Raw genomic sequence first — 22,404 nt, 5'->3', positions numbered from 1 at the left:
CAACATGGTTAACATGTCATACCTCCCCAAACTTATCTATTTAAAGCAATTCCCATCACAATACCAGAAATCGTATTTTTAATTCTGATCTGTAGATCTATTTGTAGATAAGCCTACTGTAAAATTTGTAAGCTAGCACACAGGACCTAGAATTTCTAGAACAGTTTTGGAAAAGAGTAATAAAGTAGAAGGAATAACTCTAATGCTTAGGCATATATTACAGAGGTAGAGTTAACTAAGGCAGTGTGGTATTGGGAACGAGATAGGCAAACACATCAGTAGGACAGAAGTGAGATCCCAGAGATAGATCCCCACAAATAGGCCCAACTGGTTCTGGACAGAAGTACAAACGTTATTCATTGGAAGGATAGCCTTTTCAACAAATGCTGTTGTACTGTTTGAGCAATTGGAAATCTATAAGAAAAAATAATCTTCAGAAACCCCACACCTCATACACAAGTGAACTCAATCACAGATTTAAATGTAAATATAAAATGATGAAAAAGGAAAAAAAGATAGAAACTCTTGATGAATTAAGGCTTGGTGAATAGTTTTTAGACCTGATACCAAAAGCACCATCCATAAAAAGAAAAAAAAATGCAGTGAATTGGACTTAATAAAAGTTCAAAAAGTTTGCTTTGGAATGACACTGTTAAGATGAAAAGATAAGCTACCAACTTGGAGAAACTATTTGCAAATCACGTATCCAACAAAGTACTCATACCTCGAAAAATATGAAAAACACTCAAAACTTAGCAGTTAAAAAGAAAGGTATCTAATTGGAAAGTGAGCAGAAGACATGAACAGTCATTTTGGTGAAGAGTACATTCAGATGGCAAATAAGCATGAGAAAAGATGTTCAATGTCATTAACCAGACAATTCAAATTAAAACCACCATAATATATCTCTACCTGCTTAACACTAAAAAAACTAAAATTGACGATACCATATACCGTACAGAGAATGTAGAGAATATGATACAGAGAATAGGATACAGGGAAACTGGATCACTCACATTGCTGGCAGAAAGGTAAAATGGTACAGACCCCCTGGAGAATGTTTTGGCAGTTTATTTAAAAAGTAAACATATGGGGCGCCTGGGTGGCTCAGTTGGTTGAGCGTCCGACTTCGCTCAGGTCATGACCTCACAGCTTGTGAGTTCGAGCCCCGCGTCAGGCTCTGTGCTGACAGCTCGGAGCCTGGAGCCTGCTTCGGATCCTGTGCCTCCCTCTCTGCCCCAACCCACTCGCATTCTGTCTCTGTCTCTCTCAAAAATAAATAAACATTAAAAAAAAAAAGTAAACATGTAGCATAGAACCAACAACTTTACTCCTGGGCATTAATCCCAGATAAATGTAAAATATGTACATGATGGTTTTGCAATTTTATTTGTAGTAAACTCAAGCCAAAAATAACCAAAATTTCCTATGATACATTTATTGTAACTAAACCATAGTATGTTATTAACATGGACTACTACTCACAGTAGAAGAAAGCAGGCTATGGAAGCTGGTGACAACTTGAATGGATCCCTAGGACATTATGCCAAGTGAAAAAAGCTGTTATCAAAATATCATGGGGGCGCCTCAGTGGCTCACTTGGTTAAGTGTCCAACTTTGTCTCTGGTCATGATCTTGCGCTTTTTGAGTTTGAGCCCCGCGTCGGGATCTGTGCTGACAATTCAGAGCCTGGAGCCTGCTCCCTATTCTGTGTCTCCTCTCTCTGTCCCTTCCCTGCTCGTGCTCTGTTTCTCTCTGTCTCTTAAAATAAATGTTAAATTTTTTAAAAAAGATCATGTACTGAATGATTCCACTTATGTAACATTGTTGAAATGATGAAATTACAGTGATGGAGAATGAATCAGCAGATACCAGGCTGTGGGGTATGGCATCACAGAGTGGTTGTTGGTAGGACTATAAAGGGAGAGCAGAAGTGAGATCTTTGTGGTGAGGGAACCATTCTTTAGGTTCTATATTGTGATTTAAGCTGTGGTTGCACAAATCCACAGTATTAGAACATGGCAGAAATATATAAACATATTAATGTCAGTTTTCTGGTTTTGAAATTGCATAATGGTTTGCTTAAATGTAACTGAGGGTGCACTTGGGTGGCTCAGTCGGTTGAGCATCTGACTCTTGATTTCGGCTCACGTCATGATTCCAGGGTCGTGGGATTGAGTCCCTCTTTGGGCTCCACACGAATATATTCATATTCTCCCTCCCTCTAATTTTGTCTTAAAAAGTGTAACTGAGGACACTGAATGCAGAGTATATGGAATCCCTGTTTACTGTCCTTGCAACCTTTTTGTGAATATGTAATTACCTCAACATAAAAAGTTAAATTTTAAAAAGCTCCATTCTGCCAATTATGAACAGTAGGAATTTGAGCAAGTTGCTTTAACCGGCCATCTTTGTCATGGGGCTCCTAAGACCTTGCCAATGTAGTTATCATGAGGACTAAATGAAAAAGGTAAGTAAGTGAGGACCACAGGAAAATAGAACAAGGTTGAATTAGAATTCACTCTGTTTGGACTACATTGCATTTTATGTACCTTTTGGCTTTCTGAGTTAAATAGATCTTCTCACCTAGATTTTAAAATCTTAAAGGAAGTATGTCTATTTCACATTAATGTAGAATTTCTTACAGGTGCCCAGTAAGTTCTGATTCTTGACTAACACTAAAAGACCGTTAAGATGTACCTGAAAGCCTTCAAAGCTACTGCTTTTTTGTGTAGTCAGTATTAACCAAGACAGGATTTTGGTATATTTGGAGCCATACTTATTTTTAGAAACATACACTTCATGGTTTTTCACAATTGGCTATGCATTAGAATCACCTGTAAAACAGTACTAGGTCCTCCTCCCGGAGTGTTTATTTCTCAGATCTCAGGTGTATAGCATTTCCAGAAAGTTTCCCGTGTGATGCTGATGCTTCATGGACCACAGTTTATATGATGAACTGTCCATATGCCTTGGCTTAATTGGATCTATATCCTTAGAAAACTCACAGTACAAGTTGTAAAGGAACTTACATTCAGGGTGATATTGTACCCAATAGCACAGAACAACACTTGGTAAAATGCAGACTTGGTTCCATGTTGGTCAAAAACCATTTTAATTTTGTTTTATGAAATTGTTGCATATACACATATTTAGATGACCACACTAAGAAGAGGAAATGAGATGACTTACAGAGAATATTGTAAATATATTTTGGATAATAGTAACTTAAGTACAATTACCTACAAATTAAGCCCTGTGCTTTATTTCCTATTGATTTTGTTGTCAGGAATGGTGATATTATGATAATGATATTCTAAAATAGGAAATGTGTAACTATTAAGGTAAACATCATACTCTGATTCAGTATGCCAGGGTTTTTTTTTCTATTTTTATCTATAATTTATTTTTCTGCCAAGCATTGGAATGCTTGACATAGAAAAATGAGTCTGTCACTTCAACAAACGGTATTATAAAAATAGTGAAATGATTTTAGTTCAGAGTATTATTAGAAAACAAATAACTTTCTAAAAAGTTAAACCAGTGTTTCTTATAAAAAATGGGTTGGCCTGTTGCATTAAAAATAAGAAAGAAGTCTTCTACTGGCAAAGAATCATTTACAAACATGCCGAGTCGCCTATTAAAACTGTGTCCATTTAATAGAGAAAACTTCTTTTCGCGAACCATTAAGTAACTGATATTGAACCCAGTGTCTAAGAGAATGGTATTTCAATAATTGCCACCAAAGAAACTGAAGAAAGAGTGATTTGTTAGTAAAGTTTTATCTTAAGGTACTGCGGGAATTTAGCATTTTAGGAAGATTTCTTGATTCAATTATAAGAGTATTCTGTATTTTAGAATAAACCTTGTCCCCTGAGAGCTATACACATTCTGCCTTCAGAGCTCAGCTGCTACATTCTGCTGCTGCTTTTCTTACAGACTGTTGGCATCATCAATACATGACTTCTGACAAGATCTCCAGGGTAGAAATTAAGTTTCATAGACAGTGGATACATAATGAATGCAGAGATTATTCTGGGCATTTCTTTTTGTTCAGTAGAGTGAAATTTTTGCGTTGTTGAAATGGGAAAAGCAGGAAAGGCATTTAAAAGTCTTTTCTGGATTAGGATTTTCTGCTCTCTTATTTTAGAAATGTGTATAGAAGTTACAGAAAGTGTTGTAGTTTTGTCTGAAGAGTTTTTATGTTTAGAAGCCTTTGAGAGCAAATACTGTGTCCACTGTGCTGTTCTTGTTTGGATATTAATCAGATCACACTTGAACATTATTTGACTTCACAGGGCTTTGCCATGCTCGCAGCACAACCTTATTTGTAGTGACCATGGGCAGTCCTATTATGGGAAACCAACTTGAGAGAGAAGGCGGGTCGCTTGCTTGTGCGCAGGTCCTGGAATTTGAAATATCCAGGGGCCTCTACAGAATCCTGGCATCAGTTACTCGGTTGACTCACTCAGTGTTGGGATCACTCACTTTCCCCTTACAGGACTCTGATCTTGGAGGCATTTGGCTTCAGAGAAAAACGAATAGGAAAAACTGAATTGTTATTTTTTAAAAGGCTGCTGAAGTTGGTTGATTTCTCATCATTCCTAAACCTATCGGAGCACCTAAGTTGGGAGCAAATTTACCAAGATATTTTTTGCTGCGGTGATAGATACTTTTTTTTTTCCCCAAATGCTTTGGTGGGAAGAAGTAGACGAGTGTTGTAAGTACAAAGTAATTGAAAATATTTTCCCCATGGCATAACTTACAATTTGTGGCAAGCGCACTGATTAGGCAGATTGATTTTAAAGTATTATAGTGGTCTGTGAATAAGCATAAATGTTATCTTCTCTGTAATGTACACATATATGTGTGCAGGTGTACATGTTTCACATTGGGAAAACTTTTCAGGAGAAAAGTAGAGCTTAAAGTGTTTTCTTTGCAAATACAATCAAGCAGGTATTTCTTAGTCAAGAAACCACTAAAGGAATAGAATATGGGTAATTGGCCTGGAGTACTTGTAGCAAACTATTTTAATTGCTGTGAAATAGTTTGTATATCTGAGTTATTATCTTGATTATTTGACACTTCTCTATTCAGTAATGGTTACATGTGGGTCAGTGACCTACCATATCTTCTCAATGAACTAATTGTGGTATAGGAATAACGCATGGAGACCCCAAGGTCAGAAAAATTCTATGTAACACATCTTGGGGGAAAAATTGAAAACAAAATGAATTGTAATGGATAAATGGAGGCAGAGAAAAGGATTGATAAATATTTAATTTAAAAGTTCTTTTCTCATATTATATTTAGCATTGTGAATGTTATGTTCTGTAGCGTATCATGAAAATTCCTTCAAATAATGATACGATCTCTGTTGGCAAGTGACCAGGCACTTTTGTCAAGAATACAACATAAAAGCATGAGAGACTTCTAATTATTTCACACTAAGCTCACCGTGTTTTTTTATATCTAGTATGACCTAACTTTTCAGTTAGTCTTTTTAGTTTGGCTTTTATATAAAGCAGATCTATTTTGTTTATTTTAAGAAAGTCATGATGACTAATGAAAAAGTTAAAAATTGACTGTGGCACAATAGCAAAAATAATATATAAAAATAATATATGAGGAATACAGAGTGTCCCAAAGAGATGGATGGAGGGGATTTTCTCCCCGCCCCCCCCCCGCCTTTGGTGGATTATAACCATTCTGAAACAGATTTGATGGTGATGCCTATAATTAACAATGATAAAGTAAACCTCTCCAATTAAGTAATTCTTGAAAACTTATGTTCAAAGTTCAGAACAGAACTTTGGCCTCAGAAAAAACTGTGGGTGGAAAAAAAAAACATTGGGCACTTACTGATTGACATTAGGTGCTACCAGATTTTATAGTAAACGTGTTTTAATGAAATTTCCTAATTTTATGAACTTATTTGGTGAGCCTCAGAACTGCTTTCTGGTTGAAAAACTATTCCATTTACCAATATTACAAAAATACAACAGCATATATTCTTTGCAGTACACACATATTGATTGATCAATTGATAGACCTATACACTGAAAACCATAAACCAGTTTATAGAGTGATTTTGGAAAAATAGCAAAGCTGCAACTCTGGAATGAAGTAAGGGTAAAGGGAGTCTCTGCTTTGGCATGGATATTGAAGCAGCTTTAAATTCTTACAGAATTTGAGGAAAGCTAACCTTTTGGGGACAAGTTTTGTAGGACTTGATTAAAGTACATTTTAAAGCTATCAGGTAATACTTAGGCTGCATGACAGTGGGTTTGTGAAGAGAATATGAAGAGATTCACACAGTTCTATTACACGTTAACTTTTACCACCTGATACACTTCTGTTTGAATGTATTGACATTTGAATGTGTGTTTCTTTTAAATTGCCATAGTTTGAAAAACTGAAAAGAGTACATGTGGTTTGTTTTTAATGAAAGTCGTTGCCAGAAGATCAGTGTATTATTAACATAAATATTGTTTACTTTTAGAACTGCTCAAATATTGCATTGCAAAGAGTTACTCAAATCATTTATTGCAACTATACATTTCATTGGAAGTTTTTAAAGAATATAAATTATCTTGAGGTCTAATAAAATCATCTTTTAGAATGATTTTATTTGCAGAGTCTTCTAAAGGCATCTTAACTGTGAAAGAGACATTGCTGATCTACATAGATAATATATATTTTAACCGAATAAGAAGTTTTCTGTGTCTTTCACATGGCATAACATTATTGACGGTGCAATAGAGAATGTCATGTCGTAGTTACTGTAAACTTGACGATTACCATGTCCTTTGTGCAAATTCAGGTTATTTAAGGGAAAAAAATGTATTGGTTGACACTACCCCAGCTAGACAGTACTGAAATATAAATTCATAATTTGGACAGAGATATTAATAGAGTTTCCTCTTTAGTTCTGAAGGATTCATTTGAAATCCTTGTAGTTCAAGTCATTTGTTACATGAGAAACAAATTGTCAAGTTCTTAACCACTTGTGTGGTTTAATAAAAGAGATTTAAATCTTCGTTGTCTTCGAAAAGTCAGGGTTTTTAAAATCTCTATTTTACTATGTTTCATCATGGCTTTACCACGAGAATAAAAGCGATTTCCCAAACTTTCCTGTCCTTTCCACCTTCTACTGTAATATCTAACTTATTAAAAATGATTTATCATGTTTTTATTAAACTATTTTTCTTCCATTGCAAATACAGGAAACATGGTATTTTGGTGTGAGTATATATGTTTATATAAATGCATGCATACACATTTAAATCACAGAGTACTAAAGCCATTGAAGAGTCATTGGAAATTAACCTTTCTTTGAAGAGAATTTTCTGTTCATGTTGTTCATTTTCTAGACACCTGTCATTTTGTAAGAAATTGACAAATTGTCCTCTGACAAAATATAATGAACCATGAAGGAAGACACCAACTTAGGTTTTAAAGGGCCTGGGAGTTTATAATTTGAGGGAGCAGGGTCTTTTAAGAAAAATAATACAAAATTATGCATACAAAATCAGGTAGGACCTTGGGAAGAGCCCGCATAAAGTGATGGGCCTCAAGGCTTAACCTTCAGAAGCTTCGTGGGAAACCACCTCCATATGAAGAGATTTGTTGTTGTTGAATCTTTTCCCAGTTACATTTTAAAATGCAGTTGATGCCAATTATATTTCTTTAAGGCCCGCGTTACTTCTCAAAGACCGGCTTTTATTTAATGCAGATCAGAGAGTTAGAAGAATGTATAACGGTCGCAATTTGACATTTCTCCCTTTCGTTCTGAAAAGATACATTGATTAAAATGATGGCAAACTCAGTTAATGGAGGCGGTACAGTTATTTCACATATACAGAGTATGTAATTTGAAGGCAAGCCAAATCACGATGGGAAGAATAACGATGACCTTGGTTTATTTTCATAAAGCACATTCAGGTTTTGATTGGATTCAGAGGGAGGCTGTGGTTTTCTTTCTCACAAAGTCTTGCTCTAGTCCTAGGAGATGTGTGTTGTGTTATCAAGGCACTTGGCTCATAATGGAACATTTTGTTGGGAGGGTTGTGGGCTGCGGTATGGGAAATGAAGAGACTTTTTTTAATGATCATTATTAAATGCAACCAAGTTCCATAGCAGAATTTCATGAAAATGTTTCTCTTCGGGGAGCATGCACCATGCAGCCAACCAAGCTTGATACCACAAACAGGCCAACAAACACCTGCGGTCTTCACCTTTGGCCTTACTTAAACACATGTCTTAGTTAAACTTCTTGGAGTTGCACTCTGTACAATATTGACACAGTAATATTCATAACACATATTTGGAGCTCTGCAGTTTAATTTACATACAGATATGAAAGTTAAATTGGCAGTGTGCGTGAATAATTATTTCACCAATTTTGGAAGGGTTTGTCTACTTAAGTCACATGTAGAGGTTTTCTTAAAATGTTTTTCTTTGTAAAGTTTCATGTTCCCTCTAGTTAATATTAAAAGTGAATATGTATTTTATAGATTTTCATATCCTGTCTTGAAGGGGACAGTAGCCCTGCTCTTTGTGAATCACTCTTATGCAAATTATAGTTAGAAGAGGAACAGCTAAAATGATTTGGTTTACTTTTTTCTGGCATTTGTAGTATAAAGAGCTGATTTTTGCCATATATAACAGCATAATAGAATTGTGCAGGTACCTTTTTAAAACCAGGTGTCTCTCCAGCGATTCAGGAACAGTAATTCTCAGGGACATCGTGGTCTCTCTCTTTCTCCATTCAACATTGCCACCATAATTATGGGGCAGGGGAGGGGGGCACAAAAATCTTGGCTCTGGTGTTAGCAGGTATCTTAAATTTCTCAGCCACAGTTCTTAATAGGAAGCAGGCAGGATGAGAATGAAGAGAAGAAAATGGCCCTGCTTGCTCATGCTTAAAAGAGTCCTCATCTTAAGGCAGCACAACTTGTTGCACATGAGCATTAGCAAATCCAAAAGGGAATACCCGCTCTGGCATTGCTCAAGCCTTCTACTTAGGCTGCCATTTTTATTTAATGTTTGTTTATTTTTTGAGAGAAAGAGAGATAAAAGTGGAAGTGAGGGAAGGTCAGGGAGAGAGGGAGACAAAGAACTCCAAGCAGGCTCCAGGCTCTAAGCTGCAGCATAGAGCCCAAAGTGGGACTTGAACTCACAAACCATGAGATCATGACCTCAGCTGAAGTCCGACCCTTAACTGACTGAGCCACACAGGCACCCCTACTTAGCCTGCTATTTTAAAAAACAATGTCTGTTCAAATCTTTGCTCAATCTTACGTTATTCCTGTATCACGTGTTCAAAATACCTGGGAATTATAATAGGTGAAAGAACACATAGGGCGTTTTTCTCGAGCCTTACATTCCCTGGAGGGATTTTGCATCGTATAGGTAATGATATTAAGACCTGAGGGAAAAAAAAATGTTCCTAGCAGTCTGGATTGAGATTAGAAATCAGTTTCTTCCCTGTCTCCTTTATTATCTTTTGCCTTCTGCCTCAGTGCCTTACTTTTGCTTTGTTTTTATGTACGCCATTCTTCAGTAATGGAAGGTGGGGGCAAATTGACAATTATCCTTTAACTGGAATGGAACTGTCATTTTTTTGCTCTGCTGGTAAAATGTTGATGCTGCTGTTGTATTTGTTGTTCGTAAATGACTCTTCCAGAACTTCCAATTCAAAATTTTTATTCCGTATAATTTTAAGTTAATATGCTTTTAGTCTAAAATGTTGGAAAATTGATCTTTTATACATCAGTTTTGAAATCTGAATATGTCTAAGGTTAGTTAAAAACATTTAGTCTTATGTTACTGTTCAAGAATCTGAAGAAGAGCTTTGCTCCTATTTTTGCTTATTTTGGTTTATTTTAGTAGGTAATTTTAGTAGGTAATTTGGTTGTTTTAATGAATAGGAGGAATATTAAACTGCATGATAAAAGCCAATGCTTATCCATGTAATAAAGTAAAAAATGTTGATAATTAAATGGGTTTTAAATAGGGTTAACATGATTTTAAAGAAACTTTACAAAAATACATGTTTGAATTGTCATGCTTTTAGTTTATATTTAATAAATACTCAACCCATTAATTGGCATTGCAACCAGCAAGGAATTTATATATACCAACATAATGTAAAATATTTTGCAAGTCTACTTTCACCTGTTAAATGTAGTCTGTCTCTACCACTGTGAAATAACTTATGTTTTAAGAAGACCAGTATTGAGCACAATTAGCATCGTAATCTCCTGTGTCCAATTATGGGAAAATGAAGGAGTTATCCTTTTAATGTTGTCACCCTCTCCTTGGCTTTTGCTTTGTTTTGTTTTAAATTGCTGCCCCCCCCACTCTGTTTTTGGCTAAGACTGTCATTGAATCAGGACTATAAAAGGGCATAAACATCAGTGGCTTTTTGCTCATTCTTGGCACCCGTCTTTATTTGCACACCACTTGTCTGCTCCTTTATCAGATTACAGCAGCAGTACTACCTTAGTCTGAACTAAGGGCTGAGTGAAAGGGCATGGGAGTCAGCACACTGTTACAAGTACAGGTCTTTTGCCTCAGAAACTGTATGAGGTCAAACTAAAGACATAAAGAGAAAAGTCACACAATCAGAACTGTATTTTCATCAGAGGCAAGTTGAGTAATTCCTTTTTACACTCATGTTTTGGGGGGAGCAGTATTAGAAATAATGTTATCAAAAGGTCTGAAGAACTTACAAAACTGTCCATGGAAGTGGTAAATCTCAATCTTTCCCATCTGTTGGAAAACAACTTGGAAGGAAAAGGGAAAATCCAGGTTGAGAGAATGCAACCAGATACAAGCAATGTTGGCTTGTAGCTGGTTAACTGAAAGAGCTTACTGGAAGCTCAGACAGCTGGGGAATCCTGTTTTAGTAGAGCCCAAAGGGCAGGTCAGGAGCCATGTGAACAGCTGCTGAAGAGCTAGAGGATTCCTTTGGATTAGGTGTACACACCCCATCTCTAATGGGCTATGTCAGAGAGCACCAAGTGTTAGCACAGAGTTCACTGCGCTCAAGCCTGTGGATTTTGCAGTGTTTTACTTTAAATGCCTGGAAACAGAGTTGCTCTCAAAATCAGAAATAAAAGTATCAAAAGAAGCGACTCTGCAAAGTTTGTATTGTATTGGGTTTGGGTGACCATTGTGTAAAGAAGTAAAGGTTTGTTTCTCATCCATTTATTCATGCAACTAATATGTATTGAGAGCCTACTTTGTGCCTGGTACTGTGCTGTTGTCTGGAGATAGTGTTCTAAACAAGTGAAGTTACTGAGATTAGAATTAGAGAATATATCTGTATCTATAGATACACTATTTAGATTGCATTTGTGATAAGCACTGGAGAATAAGGCACACGTTGTTATAAGAATATATAATAGTGAGATGTACACTGGTATTAAGTTGGGGAGAGATTCCTAGGATAAATTACATTCAGAGTAACACAAAGAAGAATGGGATTGGGATAAGTGGTCAAAGGGGAAAAGGGGGAGGAAAAATGTTTACATTCTGAGGGAACAACGTATGTGAAGATACAACTTGGTGTGAAAGAACTAAAAGAAGGTGAATTTTCCTTGAGTATAGTAAGTCAGGGCAAGTTTGGAACACACATGGTGCTGAAATGGTGAGCTGGGGTCTGATCACTCAGAGCCTTAGAGCCCATGGGGATGATATTTTTTCTTCATAATAAGATCATTGGACAGCGTTTTACCATTTCAGGTAAGGCAGTGATAGGAACATATTTGTGGAGCTTTTCTCCTTGATATCACTCTGTTCGGTGAAGAAGGGATTAGGGGTGTTAAAAGTAGATGAGGGGCTATCAATCTGGTAGCTTCTGCAGAGGCAGAAGGTGGTGGTGACGAAAATGGTGACAGTAGAGTTGATAGAAGTGGATTTGTCCAAGATTTAGTTACGAGATAGAGTAAATAGGAATTGGTGTTGAATTGGGTGTGTTGTCTTCCATGGCATGTAGAACTGGGTGGATAAGGGTGCCATTTACAAGACTTGGAGGAAAGCTGAAATGATGGGAAGGATTGGGGATGTGGGTGTTGAATTTTTTATGAAGAGTATGTGTACTGTAGATAGGGACTGTGAGCCTAGAAACAAAGTCACTATTGAGGATTTGATGTATGAGCTATGTAGGATGGATGAGACCAACTAGAAAGATCATGGAGTGTGAGAAGGAGGACAGGAATTCAAGATGGAAGACAAGAGCATGGCAAAAAATTATCAAAGAAGCATCTAGGTAGAATGATAAAATCCTAAGGAAACTAATATTTCAGTAAAGAGGAGTGTTCTTTCAATCTCCCATTTAATGACTTTATGAATGAGGATCTCACTTGAAACACCAGGTGTCTTGGTTTCCACAGTGTCTGCTATCTATTTACCCCTAATTTTCTTTCCCAGATTGCTATTTCTGTGAGATAGCACCAAAATGTTGCCTTAGTAGAAAAGCTTCAATAAATATTTAAATTGTGTAATGTATTCAGCTTTTTCCTGTACTCTGCACTTCCTAAAAATACCTTCTTCGGAAACCCCATTTCAACTGACTGCTGTATAATGAAATGAGACTTCAGTGTAAAACATTTATCATAGTCTGAATTTCAATTGCTCAGTCAGAGTTGTTAAGCAATATGAAAAATCATCCTTTAGAGAATACAGAATTGCACAGATATGACAAGGTAAGTTTGCACTTTATTTAATGCTATTTTAGTTAATATAGATGCTTATTGGAGAAATGTCTAAAATTTCTTGAGAACCATTAGTAAAATTGATTATTCTTAAATCTGGAAAAATGGTAAAAATACTTAGAAAACATTGACAATTCAGTTTAAATAAAACTAGAATTGTACTGAAGAGATACAAGGCAGTCAAGTAATTGAAATTTAGTCATGGATGAGTGTAATGTACTTACCACTTAGCTGTGGGTGAAGTAGGACTAGATGGAATATTAATATGGTATTGAACAATTTTTTTACTATTAGGTTTTTACTTATAGCTAAACATTGGTGAACACCTGCTATAATATGTATGACTTCTTTGAGATTATACCTCTGTATGTGCACACATGTACACACTCAACACACACATGCATATAAATACAACTACTGTAATATGTCAAGAGAGTTACAAATCATGGTACAACTTAGCCATAAATGATTACTTGTGGATGATGTGATTATGGAGGTTTTCACTAAATCTATCTCTATAAATAGTCCTTAGAGTATGGGCATATGGAGATGTGAATTAGAGAATGAGTAGAAGGAGTGGTGATGCATAGACAAGGACTAATGAGGCATTAATCTATCCTACATGAACAGTTATTGACAGTACCTTGTGTGTGCATAGCACTATTCAATATTAGTGGTATGAATAGATATCTCTCTCTCTCTCTCTCTCTCTCTCTCTCTCTCACACACACACACATACACACACACACACACACACACACACACACACACACACCACACAGTCTAGAAATTAAATGGTTTGCATACAAAAGTGTTTGGCTTGACTATTACCTATAAAATCAATAAGTACTGTTAAAGCACAACTGAAAACAATGCTGCCACTCAGAAAACTTAAACACTACAACACAGTTGGAAAAACAACAAAAAAAACCCTGTTATTTATTCCTTAAGGAGCTATTAGTCCTTTAATTTCAATATTAAACATTACAGGTAACTATTATTAGTGGATTTTTGATAGTCCCACTTACCCATTTTCTGAAGATTATCATACAATCACAAAGTGATAAATGCAAAAAAAACCCAAAATACTACCTTTGTATTCTTTATATCCATCAGTTGGACTAGATATTGATATTTTTCCTTACAATTTTATGATCGTGTTATTTTTTTTCAAACTGCAGTCGATGTAGTTCTGGTGAAATACAGAATGTCATGTCATTAAAACCAATTGAGAAAATTTCCATCTGCTTTCTTGAGCTCATAGCAGTTCCATCATTGGCCATTTTCTCCCTTTTTAAAAATGTTGTGTGTCCTTGAGCTCTGTGTGTTCCACTCTCCTGGTTTCTTTCCCATTTCTTTGGGTATTTCTGTTCAGTCTACTTTACAGGCTAATTCTCTGTACTCAGCCTTTAAGTATTAGGATTTCTCAGGGCTCACTCTCAGCGTGAGTGTCTTCTCTGTCTGTAATCCCTTCCTTGGTCATTGCACCCACGCCCTTGACTTACTAACACGTATGTGCAGATAACTAACCAAGTTATATATACCTCAAGCTCAGATTTCTCGAGTAACTTCGAGAACTGCAATTTCACCTGCCTCGTTGGCATCTCCGTTTGTATGTGACAAAGTCACCTCTATGTGCCCCAAACAAAACTTTTTGTCAGTAAAACGTAATCTTTTCCCATTGTTCACTTTATCACTGGATGTGCTACCATTGCAGTTTGACAAGCTCTTGAAACCTATTATATCCTTGAAACTCTTACCTCTCAACCACTTGTGTCTAAACCATTGATTACTTGGGTTTTATCTCCCTAGTCTCCTTTGAGCCACTTCTTTTCATCTCCTCTACCATTAGTCTAGCCCAAGTAGCTTTCACTTCCTAGGAATATGGCAGCAGTATCCATTCTGGTTCTTTGCATTGCCTCTTCCCCATTCCCTCTAATCTATTCTCTAAAATCCATCCATTCATCTCAGTTTGACAGTATTAGTGCACATTCAGTCACTTTAGTAGCTTCAGCTCGTTGCTAGGAAAGCAAAACAAAATAAAACAAGATCCAGACACTGTCTTCCTCTCCTGTCCCATCTCCTGTAATACTTCCCTTTCCTTACCACTTTACTATTTTTCTTTCTATTCCTTGAATAGACCCCACTTCTTTCCACCATAAGGCTTTTGGATAGGCTTTTCTCTTTGTCCAGAACCTACCTCATACATATATATGTATACATATTCGTGTGTGTGTGTGTGTGTGTGTGTGTGTGTGTGTGTTTACTATTCAGGGATCATCACTCAGAGTATGTGGTAAGTTCCATGAACCCACATAACTCAATTGGTTTTGTCACCATTGTTTTTCCAGAACCAGGCACAGAAGTATTTTTGAAAAAGAGAATTGGTGTGTAGTACTTTGTAATTACAGCCATTTACATATATGAACATGTTATAATAATTATAATTTGATTGCGTTTCATATGACAACAAAAGCACTTTAGTTCTGGTCGAAGCTTAATGTGTACAATGAATATTTGTGTGTGTGTGTGTGTGTGTGTGTGTGTGTGTGTGTTTAGTTTCAGGAATAGAATTCAGTAATTCATCACTTACCTACAACACCCAGTGCTCATCACAAGTGCCCTCCTTAATGCTATTTACTCCATCCCCCATCTACCTCTCCTCCTGCAGCCTTCAATTTGTTCTCTGTAGTTAAGAGTCTTTTATGGTTTGCCTCCCTCTCCGGTGTTTTCTTATTTTGTTTTTCTTGTCTTTTCCCAGTGGTCATCTGTCTTCTTTCTTAAATTCCACATATGTGTGATATCATATGTTATTTGCTCTTCTCTGACTTAATTTCGCTTAGCATAATATACTCTTGTTCCCTCCACATCATTGCAAATGGCAAGACTTCATTCTTTTTGATGGCTGAGTAATAGTCCATTGAATATATATACCATATCTTCTTTGTCTGTCCATCTGTCGATGGAGTTTTGGGCTCTTTCCATACTTTGGCTATTGTTGATAATGCTGCTATAGACATTGAGGTGCATATGTCCCTTCAAATCAGTATTTTTGTATCCTCTGGATAAATACCTAGTAGTGTAATTGCTGGGTCATAAGGTAGTTCTATTCTTTACTTTTGGGGGGATTCTCCATACTTTTTTCCAGAGTGGATGCACCAGTTTGCATTCCTACCAGCAGTGTAAGAGGGTTCCCCTTTCTGCACTTTCTCACCAATGTCTGTTGTTTCCTGAGTTGCTCATTTTAGCCATTTTGACAGGTGTGAGGTGGTATCTCTGATTTATATTTTCCTGATGATGAGTGATGTTGAGTATCTGTTAGCCATTTGTATGTCTTCTTTGGAGAAATGTCTGTTCATGTCAAATGAAGATGTGTATTTCGTCATTGGGTTTTAGTCTCTTTTCTGATTTCCCATACTCCATTTTACTCCGGTCTTTGGGTTCTTGGTTTTGTTTTGTTTTACTGGATTCCAACCAGATATTTTTGTTCCTTCCTTCATTAACCTTTGTGGACTCTCAATGGCACTTCTCACTGTCAACTGCTTCTTTCACACCTAAGATATTCTTCCTTGATTCCACACTAGTCTATTATTTTTTTCCTGTCTCTTACAGTTGTTGCCTTCCCTTTGTCCTTGGACTTGGTATCTGTGGATATCCTGGAAAAATCACTCGTTTACTCTTTTTTTTTTTCTTATACTTGCTAGTCTGTCTCTTGAAGACGAGATGCATTTTCTTTAAGAGCTTGTGACACGTATTTGGGTATAAAGACGTTGTGATTTCATTTTAACATGTATTAGAGAAGAAGTGACACTGACTATTACTATACAACAAAGATAATTTTGACAATACAGCAACTCTCATAGACTTTAGGGGTACATGGGTTAGGACTGGGTGAGGTGTTCTATATAGGGGTGCCACAACAGAGCCTCTGGTGATGAACCTATTCTGTATTGTGATGGTGGCATTTTTATACAAGGGGTACACTTGATAACCCTGCACATACCTACACACACATACACACACAAGACACAAGCGAGTTCATATATAAGTGGTAGACTTTTGAAGAAACTGTGGAATATACTGATAATTCCCCAATTGTGACACTGAACTGTAGTTATCCAAGGTGTCACTGCTTTGGGAGGTGGGATGAGGGTTGAACCAAGACATCCCTACATATTTCTTCATAGACACTTGTGAATCTGTACTTACTGCAAAATATTTTTTTTAAGTACAGCATTAAACCTTTAACAAGCCCTCAGTGTCCTGATGACCAGTGTGTCATCACCAGACCTAATCAACAGATAAGTCTTGTAAATTAATGAATCCACCACTTAGGGTACAAAGGATGGTTTAATTCTAACCCACTAGAATGCAATCCATTTCTATTATACAGGAACATGCATCACTTATTGAACAAAATGCCATTGTGATTTAAGCCTTGTTCTAAATGCCCTAACTTGTGAGGTATTGTGCTTCAGGTTGTTTATGACAAAAAAGCCTGTATGAGAAGGGCTGGCATTTTAGAAATTATGTTGGTCCACAAACATGGTAACTGGACAAGACCAGACACTATGTGAGTTTTCAGCCTGACTCTACCTATCAAACTAAATAATCGTGGACAAACCAGTATTCAACTATTTGCTTACTGAGTGCCTGGTACTGAGCTGAGCATATTTAATATTGATTGTATTCATTAAAATATTAGGAATAATAATGTCACTTCACACGTTACTTGTTGTAGGTATGACAAATGGGACTTCCTTGGTGAGCAGCAAAGTGTTCACAAATTGGACTTTTTTTTTTTTTGCTTTGTATTATTTTAACTAGTAGTATTTGTGAATAGCTAATTTACATTTAACTTCCAAAGAGATGACAAATTCTATAAACAGTTGCATAGATCAGGAGATCATCTCTGATTTTGTGTGTGTACATCTGTGTGTGTGTGTGTGTATCTGAGACCTCCTTGTTTTAATATGGTCTTAAACAAGTCCATCCTTCTCATTGTTACCCAGTCATGTCTCTAAAACACAAATCAGATCTTGTGCCTGTAGCTTAGCATCCTGTAGAGAATGCTGTAGCCACAGGGTAAAAATCCAAGGCCCCAGCACCCAGGTCACTTTCCACTAGGGCACCTGCTTGTGTCTCTCACAGTTTTTTCTGCTTTTCCCCACCATGAACCCTTCTCCCTAGCCATAAAATTGTGGGTCCACAAATAAGTCCTGTAATTTTATACCTATGACTTGTTCCCACTTCCTGGAATGTCCTTACAAAAACCACTATCACCACATATCTTCTACCAACAATTTCTATTCATTGTTTTAGTGTTTTTATAGGACATCATTAAAAAAAAATTCCTGACTACCCTAGGGCAGGATATGGTATCTTTGTTCTGTGTTCTTATTGAAAACTCATTGCAGATAAGTCTGCATGAGTAATTACATCCTCTGTTGGCAATGTCAGGTTGCTCTCTGAGAGAAGGGTTTGTATGTGTTATCTGTGGATTACTTGTGCCTGCTTGTTTGTAGGCACATATATGAATGATGAAATGCCACAGCATTTGTCTGACTGTTATTTAGTTGTCAAATCATTGTCTTTGGAACTCATGTGTCCTGGATAAAAATGGCTCCTGTCTAACAGTGAATACTGGCGGGTATTATTCTATTCAAATGCATGCGCACACATATACACACACATACGTGATAATAAAACAGAGTAGGATAATTCTTAAGTACGTTCTTTTTTTTCCTGAGGGCTCAGTGAATTGTAAAAGTTACAAACTTCAGACTGAAACGTTTGTTGCTGACTTTAGATCTTTGATGTAATCAGTGGTATTTTTGGTTTATCTGAAATTTGTTGTCCCCATTTTTTCTTAGTGTCCAAAGAAACATTCTAGTTTAAAAAGAAACCTGACTTGTGGGGATTCCTTTGAGGGACTACAAAGCTGAGATCTCTTTGGAGTTGTCACATTAATACCAAGTGACAGAGATTCAGGGAGGGTAGAAATTAGGTGAATCGCTTCCGTTAATACAGTATGTGCATACTGCGCCTGGTGTTCTTTGATATGGGACAGGAGTTTTGTTTCTGGCTGGGTGTCTGAGGACAGATTGCTAAGAAAGTGAACGGTTGGCTTGGACTACCTGGAAGACAACTGTTTGCTTCTGCTTGGGCTATTGTTGGAGTTTCCCTGAAGGGGACTTAGAACGGAATGTCCATTCCAGGGAGTATTCAATTTCAAATAGCTGCCTTCCTGAGCTCATTTTCCACCCTGAGTACTGGCCACAATGACTGGAAATCTTTCATCTGTTTTAATCTGGAATGGAGCTAATTTATAAAAGGAAAGTTAGTTGCTGGGTAACTATGTGCATAAGCCTAGAGCCCATTGCACATGTGTCCAAACTCGGGGTGACAAATGTCTGTTGAATGACTCAAACATATGGAATCAGAGGGTCCCTTAAAACAAAAATAGCTTCTATTGAGTCAGTCTAACAGCCTATCCATATTCATTAGGTGGAGACTTTGTGCATTAAAAACATGTTTACAAGTGTTTTATTGACCAGTGAATATGAACTGTGTTTTGTGCATTATGTGAACATACATTCATGCATTATAGAAATCCTTACATCTGGTAGACCCAGGCATTTTATGAGAAAAACTAGCTTGAGTGATGATATTGATTTACTGAAGTAGTAGGCCCTCTGCCCCAATTTCAAAATGAAATTGAGTTTCTGCAAAACTAATACAATAACTTTTTCTTTAATATTTTATCTTTGAGTACATTATTTGTATATAAAAGGTCTTTATGGGACATCATGACAATTTATTTTGACCCGGAAGACTTTAACGAAGAAAAAGACATGATATAGACCCATTTTATCCATGACAGTATATGATGATAGGTCTGTGATTAATTTTTCTTAATGAAAGCATACCTTATTGTATTGTCTTCAACTCAAACAGATTATGTGACCAACTTTTGATCTTCATATGCCAAAAGTAATGAACTTCCCAACCAGAAAAAAATCCAGGTCTTAAATAATGTGTTTTTTTAATGATACGTTTTACATAAATTAAACTTACAGGCATCCTTCTGCTTGAGGACCACATTGCAGAAATATGCACAGTTTTGAAAATTTAAAATATAGACTATGAATGAGAAATAGGGGATAGTTGAATTCTCATCCATGGCTTCTATAAATCAGGTTCTACCACTGAATGGTTAATTTGTGTATATCCATTATCTTTTCTAATAAATGATGATCATTACATTGCTTATAAATAATTTAATTCTGAGAAAAAGGTTGGTGAAGGAATGTATTACCATTCCTACTTCACAAATGTGGTAACTTAGTATGTATGATATGCATTATAATGTGATTAATTATCTCTACTACTATATTACCTTCTTCTGGATGTTGCAAATCATGCCTTATATGTGCTTGTATTCTCAGTGATCTTAGAATATTATTACATATTAGGAAGAACGTCAATAAATGTGTGTTGAATTAATTCATATCCAAAAGTGGTGGAAGGAGTGATCTATTACCCGTTAGTTTCTTTTCACCTAAACCATTTGATAATGCGATCTAACACTTTAGAAATAATAGAGTGTTGAAAACAATCTCAGATAATTTTTAAAAATATGATTATGTACATATACACACAGAGTTCTGCAAATGACATAGGGTGTTCACCTTACAGTCCAGATACACAGTGCATTTGCATTTTTCATGTGTGTATTGTTTACATTAAAACATATTACCTAGGTACAAATACCCTTTGGGAGTCTTTAGCACTTAAAATTAACAAAAATGTACCTTTTATAATTCAAGTAGGAAAAGAAACTAATGGATTAACACATCATGTTTCTTTCCAATTGTAAGAAACCATTAAAATTGTATACATACATTTTGAATATGGGGTATCTTTTAGCAAATAACAAACAATTGCTATAGATACTCAAATACCTATATATCTGATATATGCTTATATTAGCTTCAGAATTCTTCCAAATATAAATTCCCATGGGTGTTAAAGGAAGTACAGAGTTTGTATATAGAAGGAGATACAGTATCTGGCTCTCAATTCTATAGTTAGAATTCATTTGCAGCTGTTGTGGAGAGTTTCTTTTCCTTTAAGAGGAAACCCAGCTTTCATGGTGTGTATGTGTATGTGTGTGTGTGTGTATGTCTTTGTATATTGTAAGAAAAGAAAAACACAGGGGTCCAATATGTGAATTGTAAGATAAAGGTATTATCCACCTAAAATAGGTAACTTCAGAAATGGGAATTGCTTTTTGTTAGTGGATGTGATTTATCTATTGCTTAGAAATAATTTTAAAGTACACACAGATCATTGTTACATAAACCAGAATTTAAACAGAACATTTTCAAAACATTGGGCCCTATTTCCTCTCCAGCCTAAATTTGAAAACTTAGGAAATTTTAGATTTCAGTAAGTTGAATATGTAAAACAAAATTTTCATTTAACTACAGAAATCTGTATATCTGAGTCCCAGGGCCAAGATATTCAGTAATTTGATAATAAATTGCTACCTATTCCTAGGCATTAGTAAAAAATATTACATTATAGTTCTTCTACTTCCTCTATCCTGACTTAGGTGTGCATTTCTTGATACTGGTAGTCGATTAATGAGTGAAAATATTCATGCAGCCCAAGAGCACAGCATTCATTTCGTTGACTGCAATTATTAGCATGATTTTTGACATCTTATTCATTGGGAGAGTGTCATTTAATGTTAATTAGAATGAATGTGAATGCTTTCACATCCTTAGCTAATGAGTTTGCTCATAAAATAAAACATGTCTGTTATGCTTTGAGGATCAAGAATATTCCTTAAACAAAATGTGAATAAAGGCCAAAGAAGGTGAAATGACATCCTCCATACTAGTTCCAACATGGCTATTTTCTAGAAAAACAAAACCTTCTTTACATCAAGGTTGATTGGATAGTGTGGCATCCTTTCTCTTAAGTCTGAGAGTTTTGTGGCTGTTTTTCTTCTATTGTGCTTAATTCTGGCCTTGAACTCACTTGTTTACAGAACTGTCTCTCCCAGTAGGCTCTGAGTTTATTTATACAGTGACTACTGTTATTTATATATCATGTGTACTAAGCAAAATTTCTAGTGAATGATGCTGAATAAATGGTGACTAAATAGATGGAAGCTAGCATGGCTGACCTCTGATGTCATCCTTGTTTGGTTTTTGTGTGCAAGGTGGGAAAAGAAGTGGGTAGCTCTAAGCAGTGGATTCAAATAGCTTTCTAGCATTTGTACATAGTATTAGCTTAGACAGTGAGGGAGACAAAATAATATGTGTGATCAAGGAGTATTTGTGTATCTTGAAATTTTTAAAGGGGAAGATTTGGACCTCCTTTCTAGGTGGCTGATGATATGCGTGAAAAGTCTTGGAAGTTATAAAGTAATACGGCAATATAAGAGGTTTCCCATGAAGAAAAATTGCACCACCTTGCTGGTTCCCTAAGATCTGTGATGTTATATGTGCTTCATGGTCAGACTCTCTTGCTTAGAAGAGATACACCTCATGATCCAATAAAACTTCCCATAACATTTAGGAGCATCTTCACTCACTGAGTCTTAAAACACATCTTCAATTTCAGGCATCACAGTACATGTGGTGAAGTTAAAAAGGTGAAGGAGGGGCAC

At 36.2% G+C, this 22,404-nt stretch overlaps 1 protein-coding gene across 1 annotated transcript in view; it reads left to right on the top strand.

Annotated features, from left to right (window-relative positions):
* Positions 1–4,475: 4,475 nt before the first annotated feature.
* Positions 4,476–22,404, top strand: part of DMD (dystrophin) — a 2,022,811-nt gene continuing 2,004,882 nt past the window's right edge. Inside the window, exon 1 of the mRNA XM_047843142.1 lies at positions 4,476–4,720. Within this exon, the coding sequence (XP_047699098.1) occupies positions 4,690–4,720 (31 nt within the window). The 5' untranslated portion in view covers positions 4,476–4,689. The remainder of the gene's footprint in view (positions 4,721–22,404) is intronic.

The sequence above is a fragment of the Prionailurus viverrinus genome, chromosome X (assembly GCF_022837055.1).
Source record: "Prionailurus viverrinus isolate Anna chromosome X, UM_Priviv_1.0, whole genome shotgun sequence".
Classification (NCBI taxonomy): domain Eukaryota; kingdom Metazoa; phylum Chordata; class Mammalia; order Carnivora; family Felidae; genus Prionailurus; species Prionailurus viverrinus.
Note: the sequence above shows the minus strand (reverse complement) of the source record. Positions and strands in the feature narration are given on the sequence as shown.